The sequence below is a fragment of the Anoplopoma fimbria genome, chromosome 8 (genome assembly GCF_027596085.1).
Source record: "Anoplopoma fimbria isolate UVic2021 breed Golden Eagle Sablefish chromosome 8, Afim_UVic_2022, whole genome shotgun sequence".
Taxonomy (NCBI): Eukaryota; Metazoa; Chordata; class Actinopteri; order Perciformes; family Anoplopomatidae; genus Anoplopoma; species Anoplopoma fimbria.
Window position 1 is genome coordinate 11,702,884 of NC_072456.1, and position 15,536 is coordinate 11,718,419.

General features: G+C 38.2%; 1 protein-coding gene across 2 annotated transcripts; it reads left to right on the plus strand.

Moving 5' to 3' along the window:
• Positions 1–55: 55 nt before the first annotated feature.
• ak4 (adenylate kinase 4) lies at positions 56–10,584 on the plus strand. Of its 2 annotated transcripts, none has more exons than XM_054602877.1 (6): positions 56–117; positions 1,656–1,799; positions 2,556–2,675; positions 5,970–6,142; positions 7,401–7,519; positions 8,483–10,584. In XM_054602877.1, the coding sequence occupies exons 2-6, from the start codon at positions 1,658–1,660 to the stop codon at positions 8,607–8,609; spliced, it is 681 nt and encodes a 226-aa protein (XP_054458852.1). In that variant the 5' UTR covers positions 56–117; positions 1,656–1,657; the 3' UTR covers positions 8,610–10,584. The 2 variants fall into 2 exon arrangements, with proteins under 2 accessions (XP_054458852.1, XP_054458851.1); XM_054602876.1 differs by lacking the exon at positions 56–117 and adding an exon at positions 1,297–1,575.
• The last annotated feature ends 4,952 nt before the right edge of the window (positions 10,585–15,536 follow it).

Genomic DNA, 15,536 nt, shown 5'->3' on the forward strand with positions numbered 1-15,536 from the left:
TTTTTGTTGTTATTGAATTCTCCCAAAGCCATGTGACAAAAAAAATAAAATGATCGTGAAATTAAAAACAGGCTTCCGGGTGTGGAGACGAAAACTACTTTCACGAGGCTAAATAAGGTAAATCTTCCGAGTTGTTTGTCTGGTGGATTAGTCTGGCTGCTCCACTGACTGGAGACTGAAGGCTGTGCGCATTATATCTGACAGCTCCGGGACGCTGCCGCTGCCGTATGGCTCGCAACAAGTAGACTTCACCAGATTCCGCCCGTCCGCAAACGTTGCGCGGAATGACTGCGACTCGTGCATTTCTGCGACGGCTGCCAGCAGTACAAAACCATGAAAAACAACAACCACATGAAGCATAATGAATAATACATGCTCTGGTTTGAGGAAACAACAACAACTACTACTACAACAAAAACAACAACAAGTGGTGGAATCAAAGACTTTACTTTACTTATTAATGGGATATTATGCAGGACATTAGAGACTCTAGTAATTCATTTATTGCCGATTTGAGTCTGGAAAATGTCAACTAATACTTTAAATAACTCGGAAAAGCAGGGGGATCATTTATTTGTAACCATTTCCATAGCTTATATCAATATATTCATGGGATCAGGTGACATTATTTATGTTGCTGATACGCACACGCCCCATTCTGGCATGTTGTACATTAGTAGCAAATGGTTGCTTCTCTGCATTACAATTTCTAACAAGCTTCAACATGTATTGAAGGTGTGATTATCTGATTTCCCATTTGCAGTAACAGATGAGTTTTCCCAAACAAGCTGCAAAACGGGAACGGGTTGGTCATATTTACAGAAAGGCACTCCCTTTGTTTACTAAACTTTAAATATGTTGCAGTGAACTGTATTGGTCTAGCAATCTTATTTGGTGTGTTTGCTTGTTAGTAGTCCATGTATGTTGTAGTATAAAGGAAAACATCCTATTATTTTATACTTATGAGTTAGAACTATGATACATTCTCAAACACGCCTTCCCCTAATTCCCCCTCCTCCTCGTTTTGTTAGATAAATATATATAATTAAATAGATCGGAGGATTTTTTTTTTTTTTTTTCGTTTGACATCCATTTGCTTATAAAAAATGTAATCAGTCACAGTTCCCCTCTCTTAGTGGGAACTATGCCTTAAAGTGACAGTTGTTGTTGTTGTACATCACTTGCATATAAAAAAAACTACAGTAACCAGTTTACCCCACAAAGTTCGTGCGAGTCAGTCCTCCGCATTTTTTCTGGATGATGTGTGCAGAAAAAATAGGGCGTTGTGGAGACTCTCTCATTCATTCGCAGAGAAAAGTATCTGTCCGTAAAGACGTAGTCGGGTGTTATATGTCCTTAAGAGAACTGATAGAAAAAAGGAAAACGTCGCATCGACTTGATCTGAGTCATAGAGCAGAATAGTCCCAATATGCGTAGAGAGCGGGCTCTCCCTTAAGAACTGCAGATCCACAGATAAACTGACATTTTACATTGGCAAGACACATTTAGAAGTCTGGAGCTTTGGACCAGTCGGCTCGCTCATCCGCGCATTTGAACAGGGGGTTTAATTAGGAGGTAATTCACTTCCTTCTAAGGAAAAACTAACATTTGTCCATTCCAGAGGTTTTAACTTTCCCCCTCTGTGTTCGAGGAAGCCATGGCCAAGTTATTCCGAGCTGCTATCATGGGTCCACCAGGATCAGGGAAAGGAACGATATCCAAGAGGATTGCGCAAAGCTTTGGCCTACAATATCTGTCCAGTGGCCATTACCTACGAGAGAGCATAGCGGCAAATACAGGTAGGATACATCTGCCCGTGCACTGGAGCCCACACCTCAATACTGGTGTCGACATGAAGAACCAGTCTGCAGAAAAGTCAGCGGTTTTATATGCTGCACGTGAACATTTATCTCTTATATGTCGTAGTAATACGATGATGAAGTATAATATGCGCATGTTCCACTGTTGTTTCCACACTTTTATTAGACAGTTAACTTTCACATTTCAATCCAAGCCATAAAAAAACGAGACATTTGATTGCAAACGTAATGTTTCTTTATCTGATTTCAATTGCAGATTTTACTACATATTTGCCCAAACTTACACTTTAAACCACTGATTGCATCTTTTTTTAACTTCCTCATTACAGCTACCCAACTGGGGTTAACTTAGGCCTACTGATAAGGGTTCAGTTCAGGACAGGACAGAGCACTTAAGTAAAAAAAATATGTGTGTTTGGTTGCCATTACTGAAACGTTTCTATAAAGTTGTGCCTTGCTGGATCCGGTAAATAAGCCTTTTGCTTTTAAACAGGTAACATGATTTATAAAACCAGTGAGTTCAATATGTGTTTTTGCTTAATGAATCAACAGCGGACCCCATATTTTCAGTGTAATTTTAAATAATTCAAATGATAGGCTAGTTTACATGCAGGAGTTTGCAGTGAGAGTTTTAACTATTTACTTTCTCTAGTCCGATAGTAACATTAAATAGATGCTCTTCAGTCTCTTAAAGTGCATTGACTACTGTATCTATACCTGTCTGTTTTGTATCAGAGGCAGGTGTGCTGGTGAGGAGCTACGTAGAAAGAAGTATGCTGGTGCCTGACCATGTGATGACCAGACTGATGCTGCCCAGACTGGAACAGCTGATCGGCCACAGCTGGCTGCTGGATGGTATTTTTGTTTTTATACAATCAGAGTGCATGGTCTGTACTATATTCTATTGGCATGACACACTGACGTTATCTTACAGCCACCCTCATCATTTGTCTTGATCATTTGTAGTGAGGGAATATGTTCTTCATAATGCAGCATCATGGCCAGTAATGGGAACTGCCAGCCACCCCTTAAATCTGATTGGCCACTCAAGGTGCCACCCCCAAAATCCCCAGACTGATAGATTTTGAGGCCACCAGGCAAGCTTTTGTTTAACAGCCCTGCATGCTCAGAAACATGGCCCTCAAAGTGCCATATACATTGTGTTTTTGTGTAAGTAAGTGGAAAAATACACTCTACATTATCCTACATCTGTGGGTACATTCAGTACCTCCAGTACTAATAGTACTGGAGGTACTGAATACAGTACCAGCAGGTCTTTAAAATACATGCTCTCTACTGTTATTCAACTTACAGTTTAATCAGGAGAGACTTCACTCTGAGTGAACAAACATGTTGATGGACATGTGCACCAAAGGATGAGAAATGTGAATAGTCTTTGGCGATTAGACCATTGTGAGGTCATATCATTTTAGGGGTGGTGAAGCTGTAGGAAGAATAGTAAACCTCCGAAAAGATATTGCCTAAAATGACTGCAGACAGCAGCAGAGAGGAGAACAGATTTAAAGTTTGACTGCAGCGACATAATTGACTGATGGATATCGGGCCAAAATCGAGTTGGTTAACTAAAAAGTGAACGCCCATAATCAGCTGTTTAAGAAGACGCGGGAGGAGTGGGAGAGAAAGGAAGAGAATTGCGTATTAATGAAGCATGAAGATAGTTTTCCTGATTGAACTTACACTGAGCTTCATGTATCATAGAGGATTAGCACCAGATTCAAATCAAAGATTAAGGATATATGATTTTTTCCATTAATATCAGGAGGGACAAAGTTCCCTGGGCTTTCCTGGTCTCTATTGCAAGTCTCACAATTAAAAGTTTTCAGTGCCAAGTGACCTTTGTACAACAGTGAATCAGTGAAAAAACTGGTTTATATGTCTTTCCCTATGTTGGACATCAAGTCACTATGAAGTGATAACACATGTAGTGATATTATTACAATCAACATGTACATTTCTGTGTATGTGATACATGATAATACACATTTTTACCATGCATATACAAATCTAACAGTGCTAGATGAAAATGTGTTAAAGTAAGGTTTTATAAAACAGTAGCATATGAGATATCCTGAGATGACAAACTCAGCACATCACTATGTTTTTCTTGGAAGTTAAATATTATCCACATCGCTAAGAGAGATGCCAAACATTGATGAAACAGACTAGTTGGTGTTACACAACCTTGAAACATGATCAGTAAACATATACTTTTTTTGGCATGCGAAAAGGACAACCAAATCAAGGTCACACACACACGTCTCATTTATCTCAGCTCCAAGAGTTGAGATGACCCCCGATTCTTAAAATCTGTCTCTTTCCCTCTTGTAACCTTTTGATTGGTGTCTTTCCGTCACTCATTAGTGGGCAGCATGATGCTCTGGTGGTTGGAGAGATTTAACAGCTCTTTATTGACCAAACAATGGAACATACAGAGGGATTGTCGGTTTCTGATCTAAAACATAAGGAGGCAATAAATCGAAGGAGACACGCCTAAATGCACAAAAACAAGAGAAAGTGGCCTTAAAAGTAATGGACCTACATCTTAGTAAGCTTGCCATGTAAATGCCCACCATGCTATAATATCCTTGAGGAAGTAACTGAATACCTGCCAACCCCACTGGTGCTGAGTTTCCCCGTAGAGATCACATCAATGTGTTCCAATTCATTCAAATGTAATCTAAGTCTCGCATAACAAAAGTGGATAGAAGACTAAAGTATTTAGCCACGCTAGCAACATTAATCTAGGGATGAAAATGATGGTCTGTCAGTCCAGACTGAAATATTTCAACAACTATTGGATGGATTGCCATCAGATTTTGTACATACATTCATGGTCCCCAGATGATGAATGGCACTGATGTCACTGATCCCCTGACTTTTCCTCCATCACCATGAGGTTTAGATATGAAATTGCTCATCTACTCAAATAATAGATAGATTGCCAAGATCGAAATTTCTCAACAACTATTGGATGGATTTCCATGTGATTTGCTGCAGATATTCATGTCCCTCTTAGGTTGAATTGTAATAACTTTGGTGACCATCTGATTTTTTGTCTCCAGCACCATCATTAGGTAAAACTTCCAAACTGTCCAATACTTTGGTTTATGACAAAATACCTTTAAACAGGCCCTATTATGCTATTTTCCAGGTGCATATTTTTATCTCAAGTTACAGTTACAACATGTTTATATGCGTTAATGCACATAATCCGCCTTGTTTTTCTCATCCTAGCTGTCCTGCAGCACCTCTGCTCACCCTCTCTCTGAAATGCTCCGTTGTAGTGCTTGCTTCTCCCTCCAGAAAGCAAAGTCTGCCCTGATTGGTCAGCTAGCCCGCTCTGTTGTGATTGGTCAACTGTTTCACATTTAAAAAAACTCTTCCTCCGGAGATCAGCTCCATCTCTCTCTTTTGTTGTTTGAGGGCAGGCCAAACTAGCTGGAGAGTTTTACGCGACTTCCGTAACATTATGACTTCATAAAGTTACGGAAGTGAAGAGATAATTCAATCGAGCCGTTTCAGGCAGCTCAGGAGCTTCTGAGCGGGAGGGTAACTCCTTTTAGGAGTAGACTTCAAGTTTTACAGTCTACGGACCTTTTACATTTACAAAAATATATATAACACACTAAAGAAGAGGGAAAAAGTGAAAAAGCATAATAGGGCCACTTTAAGAATAATAACATTCAGCCTAAGCTATACTTTGTGCTAAGTGCTATTTAACAACTGTTAGCATGCTGTTGAGCTCAAATAAGAGGTTGACCATAGTTGACTGCTGGTGGTTTATCCTGGTCATTTAACTGAAAGCTTTTTTTTGGTAAGATTATTCACATGTATATAATCTTGTTATTATGCACCTTCTACAGATTATCTCAAAGGAAAACTGGAAACAGCTTGAGTCTAAGTTTAGTTGCTATCAGCTTCTGATATCTGTATGAAACTGTGAAATGGCTCAGTATTCATGTACAGTCTCTTTTATGTTATTGACTTAGATTGTTAATTATAACAACAACAAAAAATACATTTGAGCCATAGTTTTAAATAAAGTTAATTGAAAAATAAATGTATTTCTGAAGTATTCCTGGTGGACAATGCCTCTCACATTCCTCCATCTTTCTGCTCTCCTTGTAGGTTTTCCCCGCACTTTGTCGCAGGCCCGAGCCCTGGACAATTTGTGCCAGCTGGACCTGGTCATCAGCCTCAACATCCCCTACGAGACTCTGAGGGAGAGACTGAGCGACCGCTGGGTCCATCCAGGCAGTGGCCGGGTCTACAACATGGGCTTCAACCCGCCACGAGTGCAGGTCTGAAAAGTCTTAAAATGCCAGTAGAGTAACAGCGCTTAAAATATTCTGCACTGCTTTTTTGTGGCACTATTAGATTTTCTGGAGGTCAGTTTCTTCCTCACAAGATTTGTTACAGTGTGTTTTGAAGCTGGTAGGGATTGAATATCTGGCTTCAGCAGGGTGGAGGCTTGTCAAAAGGAGAGATTGGAACCAGATGAAGGACAATCCCCTTATTCATTACCCCAAACCAACAACAGCAACAACAACACTTCTGCTGCATTTTATTTCACTTCAAAAGAACCTTGTCGTAAAATGTATTAAATTACCATTCTGTTTTGTTATGTTTTTTTAATTAAATCTGTAGTAGTCAAAAAACTGTTAACAAGTTGCTTCACAGACATAAGAGTTGATAAAACAATGAACATACTTACAAGAGCATGTAAAACTACACAATACATATATACATTTACATTTCCAATATGTCTTGTGGCCAGTAGTTTAACTATGATTAAAAAAATCATCTTCATGGAATCAAAATTTTTCAAATAATGTGAAGAAGTGATTTTAACTTTAAGAATTTGATCCCATTACTCAGTGTTGTAATAAATCTTGTCCGAGGGGATCTTTAAATAAATTAAAATAAATGCTAAACATGAATTAATTACAGTTAAAGTGGAATTCAGTCTTAGGTAGAGTTTTAAAAGAGGACCCCTGATATTTTTCTCACCTCTTATTTAATGAAGGGCTATTCCAGAGCCTTTGATGCCCTCTGTCTGCTTGGATGGCGTCACTACAGGAAATTTGTCAGATAATACATTTGTTTCACAGCATTTTCTTTTTCTTTATTTTTTCTTTATCAAACAGAAAACAGAAAATAAAAAGAGAACAAATGAAAGACGTTTTATGTAACATAAGAGTGATTTGAAAGTAAGATCAACTGCATCATAGTACCTTCTTAAATTTGAAATTCAGAGCATCTATATAGCAGCAAACAATTTTTTGCTACTTAAAGATACAGTGGAGATATGTCCACCTGAGTAGAGAATGAAGCTCCTTTGTGCTTTGTTTACGTTGCCGATCCGACTGCACTTGATGTTGTGTTATTGATAACGTTGTAATGTATGAGTTTAAAAAGATACTGATACAGTAATTGGCTGTACATATGAGTCTACAGGCACTTTGCTTTTTATTTAAATGATCTGTGTTATATTTCTATGAGATTTTACTGGATTTCTTGAGTTTGCCTTGTTGCATGTGTAACCTTGTCTTGGGACAGGGAAAGGATGACATCACTCGGGAGCCACTGATTCAGCATGATGATGACAAACCAGAAGCTCTGATGGCCAGACTGAGACACTACAAAGATGTGGCCAAGCCTGTCATAAACTTGTACAAGTCAGTAAATATTTCACTTTCATGGGACAGTCTTCACTTAATATTTTTCCTACAGTCAGACAGTAGCGTAAGTTTTTGCTTTGAACATATGCAAATCAGAGTGAAACTTCATTTAGATAGATAATCCAGCAGTTAAGTGGTCTTTCGTTTGAAAAGAAGTGCAGTCTTCAGCGATGTTGCACTTAGAAAATCAAACCCAGATGTCAAACAATAACAAAACATGGAATTCATGAAAGGGATCATATTTATTTCTTAGTTTCATTCAGTGCTTTCCTTCAGCAGTCTCAAGCCTTAGTTTTCTTTTGTGATCAATAGATTATGATTTTTTAACTAAGAAAACTAAACAATGTACAGCAGAACCCTCCCTTTTCATGGATGTGTTAGATGGTTGTCTGAGGTAAATTTGTTTATAATGATTTAAATGTTCAATTCAATAGCCTTACTAAAAGGGGAACTCCATCAATTTTACACATCATAGTGTGTTTACAGGTTTTGGGTAGTACTGCTTCATATGTGGTAAACAGATTGTATAAAGCATTTTGTGGCTCCAGAAGAGCTGCAAGAAGTCTGATTAATTGCCTCATGTAATGTCACTAAAGTCAGTGTCAGTTGAGGTTGACAACTTCAAGTTTTAAAAAATTAAAGAATCTGGGGATGTTGAGTTAGAAAGAAGTGATCTTACCAGACCTCTGTAGGCCGCTCCTCATCTGATAGAGGCTGGAGGCTTGATGCCACTTAAGCTTCAACTATAGGATGTAACACCTGTATCTCTGACCCAGATGTTGGCAGTTGAGTTGCATTGTGGGTAATGAACTGTAAGTCCCAGTTTTTGATGAGGAAGAACAATACTTGAAACTGTCTGGCAATGCCACATTCTGCCATTCAATCAATCAATATTTCAGTTTTATCTAGTTATCCTTCAAAATGTTTTCTTATTTATTTGTTTCTTATTTCTTTGCTCAGGTCACAGGGAATCCTGCACTCATTTTCGGGTACAGAGACGGACCGGATTTGGCCTTATATCAACTCCCTCCTCAGCACCAAGATGCACACACAGCCGTCAGATGCCGTCCAAACCCAGACACCCTGACACTTCTCTGATTGAAAAGACCACAAGGAATCATCAAGACGCAGCCAGAAGAGGTTGGGTGATGTTTTCACATGCTGGTCTCAGTTTTTAGTTCCATTCTTAGTGAGGTTTAAGGGCACTGATGAAAACTGTAGTCATCAAACATGTTTGTGGTTCAATAGCCAGGTGTTTTTTCAAAAGAACAGTTGTATGCAAATATTTCTAGAGCTTTATTGATTGTGTTGGTTTCTGCACTATTATAGTGAAATGTTCAGATTGCAAAACTATTCTTTGTAAATCCTAATTTTTTACAAGCACTCACCAGGCAACACTTTTGTCTTTATTTTTATCTGCAATCGTTACAATTCCACCTCATAAAATTAAAAGAATGGCTGGTCTAAGAGCAAAAGAAAATTGCTTAGTGAAAGAGAATACCGTTCATTGCAGCTCTCCAGTATCAATATTTAATCACTACGATACAGGGGTAAGATTGAATATTAAACCAAAAACATATTTAGTGTCTCACTCTCACTTTAAAAGTTTGAAACCAACTCAGTTAAGTTATTTTCAAAATAAAACTTTGATGAAGTCAAACACACAGATTGTATTAATTACACTTTAAATGACATTTTCATAATCAAGTTAACTATTACGTTGTTGCCTCTATGAATATGCTCTACACAGTTTTGGAGGGAAACCCCCAATTACCCAATATGCAATTAAAAGTGAATTGCATATTACACTTAACAAAATCATCATCACAGCTTTTACTTACAGATTCACTGAATGCAAAACTGACCCTTGCAATGTGTCTTATGAAAAGTAAAAATCAATCTCTGACAGACATTATTTGGGTCAAATTTTTGCTAAAAAGTTGTGCAGGCCTGAGTGTTGTGTATTATGCTGTATATAAAGCCTTCTAGTCTGCTGTTACAAATGCAACGATCCTGCAGACCAGTTTTTAATTGTTTGGCCTTTATCGGCTCAGTGCTTCTATAACATTTCCATCAATAGCATAAACAATGTGCACTGTATAAACAGCTATTCTTTACTTTTGTACTGAAATGCTGAAGAATATTATGCAATCTGCAACTGATAACGTGCAGGACAATCTTCTTGGTTCGCTGGTGCTGGACTTGCACTAGATTTAAAAAGCCCACACAGTGACTGAACAGCCCACTCTGTGGCTGGGATGAAGACCGATGCACAGAATATAGAGTGCCTTCAATGCTGTTACATATCTTTTATATATATATGGTTACTTAGAGATTTGAATCATCAAAATGTCACTGATAAATGTTAACAAATAGAAATGTTAACATTTAGAAATGTGAATCATATACTGCTCCTCCGGGATGGGTCAAATGCGGAGAACCGAATTTCCCCATTGTGGGCTAATAAAGGCTTAATTATTATTATGTCTTGGTCTTGTATATGTCTTGGTCTTGTAGGTATGTATGTATAAATGCATTTTTTTAAGTGATTGGTTAAGGTTTGTAATAATAAAAAACGCAAAATAAGCAACATACACGCAACCCATCACATGCAAAAATATATTTTTAATCATTTCTGTTATGAGGTCAAAACTGCCTTGTGTCAGCGTTTTTGTTTTTGTTATGGTCTAAAAATAGTGGGTTTTGTATGTTGTACAGATTTAAGATCTGGGGGAGGGAAGACCAAAGATACAAATGAAGGTACAACATTTCTGCCTGAGTAACAAGAGGTTAAGCTGTCTGTGGATGAGTGGATGGAATGAGTCTGTAGGAGGAGGAGTCTCTCACAGCATCTGATTTACACTTTGGTTTCATGTTGGGGAACTCAATATGCCAGTCTGTGTTGTTGAATAAAAGGGTGTGGAGTAAAAGTGTTATGTTGTATGGGACCACACCCCACTGCTGTTGTGTAACACCAGCTTTGTGGGATTTTTCTTCCTTATTTTCGATCCCCGCTGTCCAAACTTGTTACATTCTCAGAACAATAAAACTATTTTTCTCAAGGCTTTTTTTATATCTTTGTATTTACTTAATCTTGTACTTGTACGTCAGTAACTGAATCTTATTTCATGGGAGACTACTAGTTTATTAATTCTTTGTTTGGGTGCAGACACTTATTGCAATAGAAGCTTTCCAGGTCTATTCCTCAGTCTGAACATACTGTAAGCAAGAAGGCAGTGTTGGCAAAAACATGAACTTTAGACAATATAAAGCTCTTTGTAAACAATCAAAATGGCAGTGTTTTTTTTAGACTTCTTTCTTTCTTTCCAGAACACACACAAATAAAAGAAAAGCTTTGCTCCTCCTCCTTTGCTCCTTGATCTTTTATATCATGTGAGAAAAACAGGAAGCACCAGGAGGAGGGTGTTTGAACTTGGACCTAACACAAAACCTATGGTTAATATGTATAACACGTATAGGCTACTGAAACACATACACACATACATGCAAGTACTTAGGAATACTGTTTATATCTCCTCCTCTGTTTCTTAATCCTCTCAGACCTGTAAATAAACCCCATGTGCATTAGAGCTTGGTGGCAACTTGTGCTCCACTGTCACGGATTGCAGTCTCAATTGCTGTGTTGACTGTTAACAGAGGGTGTAGTATGTGCATGCATTGACCACGATGCAGATTTAGATCATGAATTCGTGTGGCCAAACCCAGAAATGCAGCACAGTTGTTGTTGCATTTCAATATTTTTCACGATCACAGCTGTTATGGGGACCTCTACTGTTTGACACTGGTGCTCAGTTGTCTTGTGACCTGTTAAGAAACATTTCATTCTACAATCTCCACAACAATTGTGTCATTATTGGTGCTCATCACCAGTTTAAGTTTTTTGATAAGTTCTTTTTTTTAAGCCTTAAAATATCGCCTGAGTTTCTGAGGTCCATCCCAGGTTTTTTAACACGCTGTATCGCCACACTGACAGCTCAAGCGGCGCAGTTACTACTGTGCAGATTCACAAAGCTTCGCTCTTCATTGCGCGTCCTGGTTTACGCGCATCCGCATCATCTACAGATCTACCGACCGCCATCGCTGGACTGTCTGTCGCTCTTTATGCCAAAATGTGATGATGATGCTGTAACCCAGCTGGTGCTGCCGCTGTCAATTTACCGACAGGTTCACTGGGGGAATCCTTGCAGGACGTATTTTACGCTTTGACCTTTGACTGGCAGCGAATGACAAATCAAAGGTCGGTGCCTGTGAGCGGATCTGCACCACTGCACTAGACGATGCTCCCGGGAAATAATGCAATGAATGAAAGCTCTCTGAAAGGTAAAGTCATATATATATATTTATTTATTTTTTTCATTTAATGTGATTAAAAAAAGACGTGTCTCGTAGCACATCTGTAAGCCTACATCTGTAACCAGGCAAAAGGAGAGAAAGAGCATCATGCTCTGTGTGTGTATGGATGTTACGTAATATCCACATTACTCCCCCTCCACCCCAGAGGTTTGAGCACCAACATGCACTTCATGTATAATGATCGAAAATCACAAGCTCGGGGCCTCTCAGTGGCTTGATGCGCACACGAGCATCATGCATGACATCTGTTCGGTTATTTTTGTTCGACAGGTGTCGATCTTTTTTCACACAGGCTATTTGTAATGAGAACACGATTGATTTAACATGGACGGTTTTTGCCGCTTTGATATCAGCTGGATTTTTCTGTCAGCTGATGATGTCGGTAGGATAACGACATTTCAGGACACCATGTTAAAGACACACAGCACCCTGTCCCAAAAAATGATTTAATAAGGGGACAAGTGATATATTTATTTATTATTATATATATATATATATAAAAAAGCCTCTTCGGTATTATGGGAATTTGGAAGTGATCGATATCTTGATTATCTGTATTATCGGAATCACCATCTTCATCATTTTTGGGTGGCTCTCTATTTGGAGGACAGCTCCTCTCTTGTTTTGTCCCTCATGTCACAGCGTCACCCAAGTCACGTGAGCAGCTTAACACAGCCTGGTGGGGTTTTCATGCTCTGATCATCGGTCATTGAGTCACCCTATTCGCCAATTTAAAACTAACAAATCAGAAGGAATGCCATTCTTTTTTTGTTTTCTTTTTTTACATTTTATTGCAAAAAGTTGAATAATAAAGTGCTTCTTTAGGAATGAGACCTAAAACCTGGAAATGAAGTGTAATTGTGAACAGCATTTGATTCATAATAACAAATTTCCCTCATCTCAAAGTCAATAGGTTCCTGGGTTTTTGCTTTGATGCCTGAAATAAGTTTGGTTAACACACGTTCTTTGGTTAACATAACATTTTGTTTTACGATACATGTCAGAAGATGTCCCTCTCGTGAATTTTTAAGCTTTTAAGTTTCTTTAAAGAGGCTAAAAATCATCCCGCCAACCAGTCGGCCTTCAAAGCCTCGTTGTGTATCATATCAAACAGAAAACAGAAAATAAAAAGAGAACAAATGAAAGACTGGATGAATTATGTATCATACTCATGTGACCATGTTGTAGTTCATTTATATATGCTATACTTCTGCTGATTGCATTCATGCTTTAAAAATCATCAAAGTGGTCTTCATTTGAAGGATTATATTGCAGAACAAAACATATAATCGATATCTTGAGTTTGGCAGAGAGCTTATTTTCAGCAATAATCCAAAATCGGATTTGACACAGAGTTAAATGACTGATCAGGAAGTTATATTTTTTAATTCATTGTGTGTTTAAAGCCTACAATTTCACCACTCAATTTATTGATTATTCTATCTGTAATGCCTCTGTATATAGTGGATTTAAAAGAGCAAGTGTATGAGGGGTTTAAGCCTTTTCATGGTTTAAGGCAGCTAACAAGAGAATGTAAATAAGTAACCAGTAAGAGAATCTGTGTCGTGCTCAGCAACATTTCAACAGGATAGATACTGCAGAGGAAAACTGTTATCCTTCAGTTTTCTGTCCTTAAAGTAGGCCTCCTGCCAGCTAAGTGTTAGAGGCAAAGCAGGGCAGTATTGTTCTTCTATGAAGACACGTAGCAGCCAATGCCTCTTTTATCATCTTTTGTGTTTTAGTTTTTACTACCCAGAACAAGAATCCAAGATGCAAAGTCTCACAGATTCAAGTCCATTGTCTGTCTTGTCAATTGAGTCCTACAGCTGATCCAGCAGATTCCTGAACTCTACTTTAACTGTTAAGGGGATAATCATTAATCCTCAATGTATCCTTGAGAGTGAAGGTAAAAACCAATGACGAGATACGAGGCCACAGTCAGTATCACAGCAATGTCATAAAACAGCTGCAATGGCACTGAGCATTGCATCAGAAGGCTTTTTAAGAATTCTTATAACAGGGATGTAAATGAACGCCTCAACCGGCATCATTACTCAAATCCAAGAAGCATGAGAAGCAGATTTGTAACAGGTCATTAAAAAACATTATCTTACAGCGTCTCTGATATCCTTACAGGTCACCGATGCAAGCGCCGTTTTTTTCTTTATTTTGGGCATTTGTATTATTGTTGTGAGCCAGTTAAGCACGCCACATGAAGGTTGAACTGGATTCCTAATACAATGCCTCTAAATGTTATTAATACATTTGCAATAAGAGACATAAAAGTCTACAATGCTCAATTTGGAAGATACATGTTTTTAATTTTCTTCTGTCAGGGCTTTATTATTTTTTATTAATCATTTCTGCTGATTATTTTCTCTATAAATTAATGTTTTTGTCAATAAAATATCATAATATAATTTCCCAGAATCCATGATGACATATTCACATGGCTTGTTTTGTCTGACCAACAATTCCCAAAGATATTCAGTTCACTATGATATATGACAAAGATAAGCAATAAAAATTCACAATCAAGAAGCTGGAACTATTTAGCAATTTTGTTAGAAGAATTACTGAAATGATTTAGCAAATAACAAAATTGTAAATTTCTGTCCATGGACCAACAAAGAATAGCTTCTGCTCTATTTAGGTTTTTGATTGGGTTTGTACTGGTCTTTGTGCGTAAAGCTTTGATTGTGGCGGAAGTTTGTGACGTCCTTACCACACCTGCTTGCTGTATCCTGAACACACTTATAAGGACATCAAGGGGTAAAAATTGGTTGGCACCGTTAGGACAGGAAGCTCCATGGCAACAATGGCGCAGCAACACTTCGTGTCCGGTGATGGCGGGGGTATCTTTCCTCCCTTTTGGACATTCCGTTCCTGCTGTGCTTTGAGCTCCCGTCTGCTCTCCTAAAAGAGTTTCCCAGGCTCATGTCCTCTTTTCAGAACCATGCAGGGTTTCCGTTGCCAGGGGACAAGGCCAAGTAAGGAAGCATGCCATCAGTGGTCAATGTTGTGTCCTTCATGGATCTAAGGTCATTACACAAAAAAAATGGGGCTTGAAAGACAAATTTGGAGCTAGAATTACTAATATGTTGGCTATTAATTACATTACAAAGAGCCTATTAATATTCAGCATCTATTAGTCGATTAATGAGAAAATTCCCTTTAATGCAGAATGAGTTTCCTTTTTCTGACAAAGCATGGTGCTGTTGTCATGCAATGCTGACTACAAGACTCCTCTCACTTGATCTTTTATTATGACAAGGCCAGGGTTACCTGTCCCTTTTTATTGGCCCAGACTCATAATTTAGACCGAATGCTCCCTATTTATATCAAAGAAAACAGGTCATATATATAAATCATGATTTGTTTTATTTCTCTACACTTTCCTCACTGATGAATTTTGTTACTTTAGAAGATGACACTGATATTTTTACTTTTTAGCACATAACTTAAACCCTGTGCCTCTCCACCATGGAGGACACAGTCATGGTTACAGCAGACAAAATACATCTAAACTGCATCTATCTTGCATTTAAGTAGAGCCGTTACATGGGAAACTATTTTCATATCCGATAAATCATTTGAGTCACAAGCTAAAACGTCAACTAATTGCTGGTACAAGTGAGTC

Excerpts from the sequence above, each read along its gene's own strand:
- ak4 (XM_054602877.1), top strand. The coding sequence starts at position 1,658 with ATGGCCAAGTTATTCCGAGCTGCTATCATGGGTCCACCAGGATCAGGG. Across the intron at positions 2,676-5,969 it reads CCACAGCTGGCTGCTGGATG|GTTTTCCCCGCACTTTGTCG; the intron begins GTATTTTTGTTT and ends CTCTCCTTGTAG. Across the intron at positions 6,143-7,400 it reads TCAACCCGCCACGAGTGCAG|GGAAAGGATGACATCACTCG; the intron begins GTCTGAAAAGTC and ends GTCTTGGGACAG.